At 46.0% G+C, this 9,664-nt stretch overlaps 1 protein-coding gene across 1 annotated transcript in view; it reads left to right on the plus strand.

The window, feature by feature from the left end:
* Positions 1-8,921, plus strand: part of LOC119901290 (leucine-rich repeat-containing protein 24-like) — a 59,375-nt gene extending 50,454 nt beyond the window's left edge. Inside the window, 3 exon segments of the mRNA XM_038716904.1 lie at positions 4,876-5,445; positions 8,467-8,706; positions 8,709-8,921. Coding sequence (XP_038572832.1) covers positions 4,876-5,445; positions 8,467-8,706; positions 8,709-8,876 — 978 coding nt within the window. The 3' untranslated portion in view covers positions 8,877-8,921.
* Positions 8,922-9,664: the final 743 nt, after the last annotated feature.

The following is a 9,664-nucleotide window of genomic DNA, read 5'->3' on the forward strand; positions in this document are numbered from 1 at the left end:
GATATTCCGTGACTTGGTGTTTTGATGATGGTGGTGGGGAACACTGTTTAGTTAAATGTAAATGCTCCGTACTTGTATAGCGCCTTTCTAGTCTTTTCGACCACTCAAAGCGCTTTTACACTACATCTGCATTCACCTGTCATACACATTCATACACTGAGCCTAAGTGCTCAAACGGAAACTAACATTCACACTCACTCATGCAATTCGGGGTTCAGTATCTTGCCCAGGGACACTTCGACATGCAACCAGGGGGAGCCAGGAATTGAACCACCGACCTTCCGATTAACAGCTAAAGTAATGTGGAAAGCTAACGTTATATAACTTTGCACCGGATAACATATGCAACTGCTCGGCGTTAGCTGTCACGCTAACATGACTTTCTCTGTGTTTCTCCAGCTTTACTAATGCTCACTTTGTTCTTACTCGACATCATCTGAACCTGTTTGGTCTGATGGGCTTCAGCACATAAACCTTTATTGTTGTTTCGGATCCTTACGTGGAGCCTGTGTTTTGCTGTGAGCTGGTTGTTTTATGGTGTTAGTGGACTGCATGTCGTTGGCTGCCGTGTTGTTGCTGTAGCACGAGAGAGGCTCGGGAGCGCTCACAGGGCTGAATCCGACCCGGAGATCTCTCATTAAAAGCAGAATAGTGGCTGATGCAAGCAACAGACAAAACAGGCGTGTGCTTCATTTCTAAGTGAGTTTTTAGCCCATTGACAATAAGGCAATGACAATTTGAATAACTAATGTACCGTTGCTGCAAACACGTCAGCGTTCCCCCTCTTCTTCTGCCGTTTTTCCATTAAAAGTACCAGCTGCACAACTGCCGCGACGTAATGTTCAATGCGACACACACACCAACGACACACAAACAGCTGTCTCTTGATTTAAGTTTAAATGTTTCAATATTACTCAGAATGTAACGACAGATAAGATGGCGGTGATAAGAAAAAAGTACCTGGTAGTAGCTGGTACCATGCAGTGGAAAAGGGGCTTTACCGTCTCTCTCTCTCCCTGTATGTCCGCTTCGGTGACTTTCTCCATCAGTAGTAGGCTAGGCTGTATGAAGTCACCGAAAAAAAAAACAGAACTTGTCTTCTGGACATGTGTTGACGACGTAGTCTATGAGAACAAAACCAACGTGGCCACTAATGAATAACATGTGACTGGTGTGTTCACTGTCGCTTTACCTGGTCCGCTCTTGTAAAACATCCACAGTGTCGCGACTTGTAACGTAATCACTGTGTTTCTCTGATAAATGCTACAATTTATGCCTAACCTGGGCGACCCGCCGAAGTAAAGTATGTGTGGGAAACACTGAATGAACCATGTTTTTCTCTTTACAAGCCAGGTCTTTCACAGTGTTGACCAGTACTGTGTCTCCCTCTATATTGAGAGTAGAGGGCTGCCTGCAGATGCAGGGGGAGGGGCAGGGCTGCACGGTGAGGGAGAGCGAGGAGCAAACCCTGGCAGGATTTTACAGAAACAAACTATATCGGTATAAACGGTATTGTCTAATTTCATATCTCTTTTGAAATTATACCGGTATACCTCATATACCGGCCAGCCCTACTAGATGCGTCAAATGTTTGAGGAAAGTGAACCACCGCCATCGAATTTGGTGATGTTCTCCACAACTTAAGTGAGTGCTTGAAGTGGCCTGTACAGGTGTTCTGTCGATGATCGTGATCTGTTGATTTTTCGATAGGGCATAGCGACTCGATAGACTCTGCTGTCGATTTGCGCTTTGGTAGGATTTTTCGAGAAGGCAGCATAGATCGTCAGAACACCAGCACCTCAACTTTTGACTCTTTGGCGTACCAGAATATTTACAATTATTTCAACCTCTTTCTACAGCAATAAACAAAACAGTGCTTCACAGATGGGTTGCACAATCAAACTTAACACAATCAGTGAGGATTTTCAGCCCAACGATAAACAGTGTCCTTTCAACCTAATTAAGATGGATGCCATTAATAAAAGTCCGTGAATTTTGGCTCCTTTAATCAATCAACAGTATCTATTCCACAAATTAAGATTGTTTCTCCTCAAGCCTTGTATCGATGTGGATGAAGTCTAGTGGCAGAGGATACTCACGGGAGGGAGGCGGGAGAGGAGAGGAAGAACAACATCCAAGCTGGCCGCACAGAACTTCAGACAATACCGCCCTCACAGCCCCGGTGTACAGTCACATCGTCGGCCGATCCTCGAGACTTGACAGAAGCAGGAACTCACACAGCTCCGCCCGGCAGCTGCAACCCACTTGTAGAACTCGTTAGAACAAAACATTAACTTCCCAGTCGAACTTCTGCTGGACTCCTCCGTTTACTACCACGTTTTTCTCTTCCTAGTCTCCGCGGCCTTACCCGCCTCCTCCCACGCACCCTTCCTAGTTCCCCTTCGAGGGAACTCGAACTGCGTCGGTGACCACACTATGGGAACGCCTCTGGGCGTGGCAGGGCTTAAATCATGAATGAAACTACTCCAATCGGGCCTGGCGGTCGCTGAGGCGGCGCGGCAGCTTCGGTCATGGGGCTCCCAGCGTGACATCTCAGTCGGCATCAGGATTGCCGACTCCTCTGCTGACTCCGACACCCCTCTGTCCCATTCGGGAGCCCGCTTTGCGGCTTCTCCTGCTCGAAGTATGAGCCATGAGACTCGTTCCAGGGTTCCCACTTGGGACCTGGCGGTGGTCCTCGAAGCGCTGGCTGAGGCCCCCTTCGAACCCCTGGAGTTGGCTGAGGCCAAGCACCTGACCCTTAAGATGGCCTTTCTCCTTTCGGTTTCTCCTCAATGCCTGGAATTTTCGTCGGGGAGGGTCAGAGCCATCCTGCACCCCTGTCCGGGCTATGTCCCTAAGGTTCCGTCCAGGTTGGCAGGGCCTACGGTGCTGCAGGCGTTTCATCCCCCACCTCATGTGACGGCGGAGGATGGGAGACTTCATCTGCTCTGCCCAGTCAGAGCACTGAGTATTTACACTCTGAGGTCCTCCCGGTGGAGGAAAGCAGACCTGTTGCTGGTGTGTTTCGGGTCCCCCAAGGCTGGGCTCCCCGCTTCCAAACACACGATCAGCAACTGGATTGTTCAGACTATTTCCCTGACCTATCAGGTGCGCGGGTTACCTTCACCTATGGCCGTAAGGGCGCACTCTACTCGAGGCATGGTGGCCTCTAGGGCCCTCCTCGTAGGGGCTTCGCTCCAGGATTTGTGTGAGGCAGCTGGCTGGGCCACTCCTCACACTTTCATCCGGTTTTACAGTCTGGACCTTCCTTCTGCACCCGGCACCCGTGCGCTCTCCTCTTAGTCGTGCCTACGGGTTATGCTGGGGGGGCAGGCGGGGAGCAGGCGCGGCCTAAGTGGGTATCTCGTTCCCATAGTGTCGTCACCGATGCAGTTCATAGCAAAAGGGCTAATGTGTCCGGTGTGCCGGCGTGCTTATATACGCCTCCAGTAACGCCGTCACACGCTACCGTTCTAGTAACACCAATAGGACTGGAGTAGTTTCATTCATGTTCAGCCCTGCCACGCCAAGAGGCGTTCCCATAGCGTCACTGACGCAGTGTCTCGTTCCCCTTCTCAGGGAACAAGGCTTACATACGTAACCCGAGACGTTTTTCCACTTCCGACAGCCACGGATTGGCTGAAGATACGTCCACTCAATAATAGGGAAATTCAACACACCATTCTCAGCAGTCATTGTTTGGCCAAAAGGTACTCACTCAGTACCTGGGGAGGGTTAACCCTTTGCACCCCTGTCAGTCTCATGTGGCTCACCACACAATATACACTTCTACGTGTTAACGTGTTCCTGCTTGTTGGACAGCTGTATTGAGTAGGTATTGGCTTTTACTCTTAAAGGTTTTTATGAACGTACTTACAGTTACAGTGGTCAGTATTCTTCACCTGATTCCCTTCGCCTGCGCAGCCTCTCTGCTCTGCTGACTGAAAAAAAAGCCAACTGACAGCAGGGCAAGAATACTGCTGGGAATTAGGTAGTGTGCGCTCACAGTTTCTGTAATCTGTTCTGTCTTGTGCATGGAGAGGTATGATGGGGGACACAGCTCTGGGGAAGAAGCTGTTCCTCAGTCTGGTGGTGCAGGATGTTATCTTTTACCTGTTCAGACAAGAAGTGGCCAGGATGTAACCCTAACCCTGATAATGCTTCTAGCCTTCTTCCTCAGTTTACTGGCATGGATAGTGTCCATGTTGGGTGTGAACGATTAAGAGCAAGGCTTTCTAATGAGTTAGTTTAATTTAGAATGAATTAATAGGCTAGAGTCGACTGCAACTCCACCTCCTCAGCCGGTGCCTCAAGGAATGTGAGTATTAAGGTGACTGGGGGAGTGGATTCATTTAGGCTAACATTAGTCCACATTTAATTCTTATATTTTGTTGCACTTTTGCAGCAGGGGTGTTAATTTGTGTTTTTTTATGCACAGCTCCTCTATAAAGTTTTGGCTGGTTAACTGCTCAAATGGAGGCACAGAAAGGGTGTAGGACTGCCACTCTACGCCCTGGTCTCAGCTCTGGGTTTTCATGGATTTCATCCACTAATAAACTCTTTTAGATTTCTAGATTTGAGAGCTGCTCCATCCAAAGTGTGCTGTCTCTCCTAATCAAAACAGGTCTTCTCCAGAAAGTCCACCAATGATCTACAAAGCCCACATCGACACCACCTCAACCACCAGTGGCAGAATGATGACATGCGGCTATTTCAGTTAATTTTTAGCTTTGAATTTTTTTTTACAATTTCCTCAGACTGTTCAATTCAGGTTGACAGAAGATGTTACATGAGTCCATTTTTTTTATTATTTATGTGATAAAAACCTTCTTAGCAAGACCTCTGATAAGGAAATGGTGAATCCCTTTGCAGGTGACCTGGCGGAAGGCGTCACAGAGTAAAGTGGTGCTTTCTCCGAGAGGCTTGGTTCAGGAGCTGGGTGCTGGAGGAGGAAGAGTGGGCGGAGCAGAGGAGCCCTCAGAGGAAAGCAGAGTCAATCTGCAGAAGACTGACGGCGAGCGCTTTGACCCCGACACCGGCAGTGGCATGTTGTTTCTCAGTAATGTGACTGTGGCTCACGCAGGTTTCTATGAGTGTGAAGCCTGGAACGCAGGGGGCGTGGCCAAGGTGACCTTTCAGCTTGCCATCAACTCATCCACTTCCACCTCTTCCTCCTCCATCTGGGCCTCATGGTCCCAGGTGTCCTCACCATATTCCCCAGCCTGGCCTCGTCTAAGGAGCCATGGTCCTGCTTTGGGCTCAGATGTAAGTCGGGAGCCCCTGTACGCGCTGGGCAGCATGGCCTTCAGCGCTCTCGGAGCTGCCACTCAGACTGCCATCGCTGTGGGCATCTCCCTGCTGGCTCTGACCGCTCTGCTGCTGGTCGCTATGATCTATAGCCGACATCACCAACGAAACAAAGAAGCTGATGGAGCTGAGAAGGTGTGTGTCTGTATAGCAGTAAAAGCACATTTTTAAAAATTTGCAACAAAATAAAAAGTATTTTAGTCACGCTTGGCATTGCCTCTAATTTTAAACTCTAATAAAGGTTCTGTGGAACTGATGGATTAACTATGTTCTGACAACTGGTCTTAGGAGGAGTCTCTAAAAGTCTGAGAAAAAAAAAATCTTACAGATTTCAAAGAACAATCAGTAATATGGACTCTTTAGTGACATCTAATGGCAGCCAGTACAAACTACAACACTGTCAGTCCTGGCTGCGTTCAAATGTCCACCATACAGACCAGTAAGTAAAGCTACATCCACACAACTACGTTTGAGTTTTAAAACGCAGAACTTTTGCATCGTTTGCACCTTCCGTCCAGAATTAAAAAGGGTGAATCCGAATCCGACCTAAAATGGAGAAGTCTGAAAACACTGCTGAGCCCGTTTTCATTTTAAACCTCCGGGGTAGCATTTTAGTGCAGACAGGCTAAAATGGAGGACTTTGAAAACGATGATGCAGACACTTACATTTGGCTTCTTCATTGGGTGTTATCAGTGCAAAGCAAAAACACAATGCTACTGTTTATTTATTGGTATTTTATTCAAATATTGTGTAGGCTACTGTGCAAATAACACTTGTGCATGTTGCTGAATTTCTTTGCAAGGACTCACAGTCAGTTTTCCACCACAGTCTCTTTGCTCTTGGCTTTGCCAATGAATGCTTAGAGGGAAATCAGCTGAGCAGTCCGCTGATGTGGGCTTGACTTGACATGGCCTGCTATCTGCTGATGCACTGGGATTGTGAGCTGAGCTTGACTTCGTTGCCTGCCTGAACTAATGCTTTGCTTGATATGTGGATGAAGATAGTTTGTTTTAAAACACCATTTTTAAACTAAAATGTAGTGTGGATGTAGCCTAAATAAGCAAATAAAACTCTAATCAGCACTTTTCGAAGGCAGGGCTAAGCAGTGCTTCAGTTACAAAACAAAAATCCAAACAAAAAAAAGACAATGACAAACATTGAATAAATATTTAAATCAAAGACATGCAAGAACTTAAGAAAATAAGACCAGAACAGGTGAGGAAGCATCTGTAAAATGCCTTTGAGAATGAACAGGTCTTGTGTAAAACACTCAGCAGAGTTGCTGACCTGACCCACAGAGGAAGGCTGCTCCATAACCTGGAGCCAGGACAGCAAAAGCTCAGTCACCACAAGTCTTTGAGTGAGGGACAACCAGAAGCTGTTGCTTTGAAGACCTGAGAGGCCCGGTGGACCTGTATGAGATCAGCAGCTCACAGGAGGGGTGTAAGGACTTAAAGTAAGAGTTAGTTATGTGCTGAGTAAAATGTCAGAGGTCTGACTGAGGCAAAGACAAGAACTTCAGTTACATTGTCATTTAACTGCAGGACGCTGTGAAATTTCCAGGCACTGAGCTCATTCAAATTTCAAAGTTTGGGTGGATGAATTGATCTAGGTAGATCAATATGCAGTGAGACAGGATTCAACCAATCCACTCAACCACTTCAGAACAATTCTAAAACGTGGTGTTTTGTAAAAAGTGTTTTCCTGAAACAGAATGAACTTTAATGCCCATGTATAATATATAGTACAGGTTTAAGCATACAAAGGTTTCCATTAGCTCATATTCTTGTACATAGTGCCAAAATCGAATGTACAGGAAGAACCACATATACATACAGCTAAAACAAGGCTAGAAAACTGGGTGCACAAAGCACAAGATGTAAATGCTCCGTATTTGTATAGCGCCTTTCTAGTCTTTTCGACCACTCAAAGCGCATTCACCAGTCACACATACACTGCCGGAACAGCTGCCAGGGGAAAATCAGGGTTCAGTATCTTGCCCAAGGACACCTCGACACGCAACCAGGGGGAGCCAGGGATTGAACCGCGATTGAGCCAGCGATTGAACCGCCTTCCGATTAACGGCCAACCCGCTCTACCTCCTGAGCCACAGCCGCCCCGAGAGAGCCCAAATGCACAACACAGAGCTGAGATACAGTTCCAGGGTTTTTAATCCAGGCAAGACAAAACTCACAGGCAGGCAGATAGACAGCAGGGGAAAACAGAGACTGGCAGGCAGATTACTGAGGGGGAACAGACATGACGCAAGTTACTGAACACTAAACATAGGTCATATCAAAATAAGTAGTAACAGATCAGAATAATAAAAATAACAAACTAATCCAGACACAAGCTGACAGATCAAATAAACTAACACCAACAAGGAACACAGACTGAAGCTAAGATAAAATAGGACCAAGAGCAGACAAAACCAAAATACACAAACACATAACTATGAGTAAGTACAAGGACATAACTAAGGCACAGAACTCAAATGCAGGTTCTAAACCTGGAAGATACAAGACAGACAGGTAAAAAGTGAGCTAAACAGAACAATGAAATAAACTATGAACACAAGACAAGAAACAAAACTCGGAAACAGAAAACATGGACCAACTGTTTCACAGGCTGGTTTAGGGAGCAGAGACAGGACCAACCAGGAAACAGGACAACACTCAACAAGGAAAATACCAACACACCACTAAACACTAGCTGACAGATAATAACCAGATAAATAATAACCCAGACTAAATAACAGATACCAAACAGATCAGTAAGTAAACATACAGTGAACTAAACTCAACAGATGACAGAACTAAAAAGTAGATACAAAACCCAAACCTCTGAATCAAGAGCCAAAACCCAGAAACAGAGAAACCAAAATCAAAACACAGAGAAGGCATGGCCAAAAAATATAACACAGACAAGCTCAGGATAGGACGGTGACATAAACAAACATAAGTAAACATAAACATATAGTACATGTTATTGGATCATGGATTAGCAAATATTATCATACATGACATGATAATACATACTAACATCTTACTTCCACTGATAAAACTGATATTTCAGTACAGTCAAACATCTCATATTTTCATTATATTGTATATTGCTGTTCCCCAAAAGTGATGCAAGTGAATTTTTGCCTGCAGGAGGAGAGCATCCTGTATGTGAATGACTACTCTGATGGCCCCACCACCTTTGCCCAGCTGGAGGAGTACCGTGACGAGCGCGGCCATGAAATGTATGTCCTTAACCGGGCCAAGCCTGTGCTGCCTCCTGCACCACCCACAGCTGTCTCCAACATGAACCTGGGTTGCACTGCTCCATCTGACACCTCCAGCCACACCCTCTCCTCGGGGCCAGGCCAGCCCATGAGTCCCACTCTGGCCCCAATAAACAGCAGCAACAGCAGCAGGAGGTCGACATACGGACCATGAGAAGAATGGCGGGGGAGGGAGGGGAGGCCGAGCCTGTGATCACATCAGAGGCTGAAGGGATGTTTCTTAATCACACAGGTCTGTTCATGGACTCTCAGATCGCCTACGAGATCCACTGCTGAATGGGGGAGAGACCACTCCAGCACAGAGGCATTGTGTGTGTGTGAGACCAGTGACAGCAAAACCCATCACATTATGTAAGAGTGACCGGGTGCCACTGCTGAAATCTACCAGCAACTGACAGATGTACTCGTCCCTGGAAGGATTTACTTTCTCCACTCATCTTCTCTAATTGGAGATGGTTTACATACCAGGTAGAGCTCAGAATCTGGTTTATTAAATCAGTAGGACTGAGACCTTTCATTGGACATGCTGTGACCTTGCACGCCAAAACATGAGTTGGCTAGTGGGTAGATTGCCCTACACCCAAAGACCATTTTAACTGGTATATACTGAGCTGCACACAAAAGACCGGTCCTGTACATGAATATCTGGGTCAGCATTTATGAGAACTAATTTCATACCAGAAACCTTCCACTGTCATAGCTGTAGAGAGAGTTAATATCTCCTCTGAAGAACTCAAACAAAACTCATTGGTAATTTGCAGTGTGAGTATAATAAAAGGGGAAATCATAGAATCTTCCAGTTCATGAGCATGTGGTAACCCTAGTGTTTTATAACTGTTGTTAATGTCTGCCAGTGTTGGGCAAATACTCAGAAATTGTAATAAGTTACTAGTTACTTATTAAAACTATTAAAGTAATATTACTTTACCCATTACTTCTGATAAAAGTAACTAGTTACATACTCGTTACGTTACTATATTACTTTCACTACGCACCACCAAACAAAGCAGTCTCTCTACAAGGAGTATGGTTTTTACAAAACATAACTTTTCTTAACGCCACTG

This window comes from Micropterus salmoides, unplaced genomic scaffold (assembly GCF_014851395.1).
Source record: "Micropterus salmoides isolate LMB-PRFRI ecotype aquatic unplaced genomic scaffold, ASM1485139v1 Ms_hic_scaffold_13, whole genome shotgun sequence".
NCBI classification, from domain to species: Eukaryota; Metazoa; Chordata; class Actinopteri; order Centrarchiformes; family Centrarchidae; genus Micropterus; species Micropterus salmoides.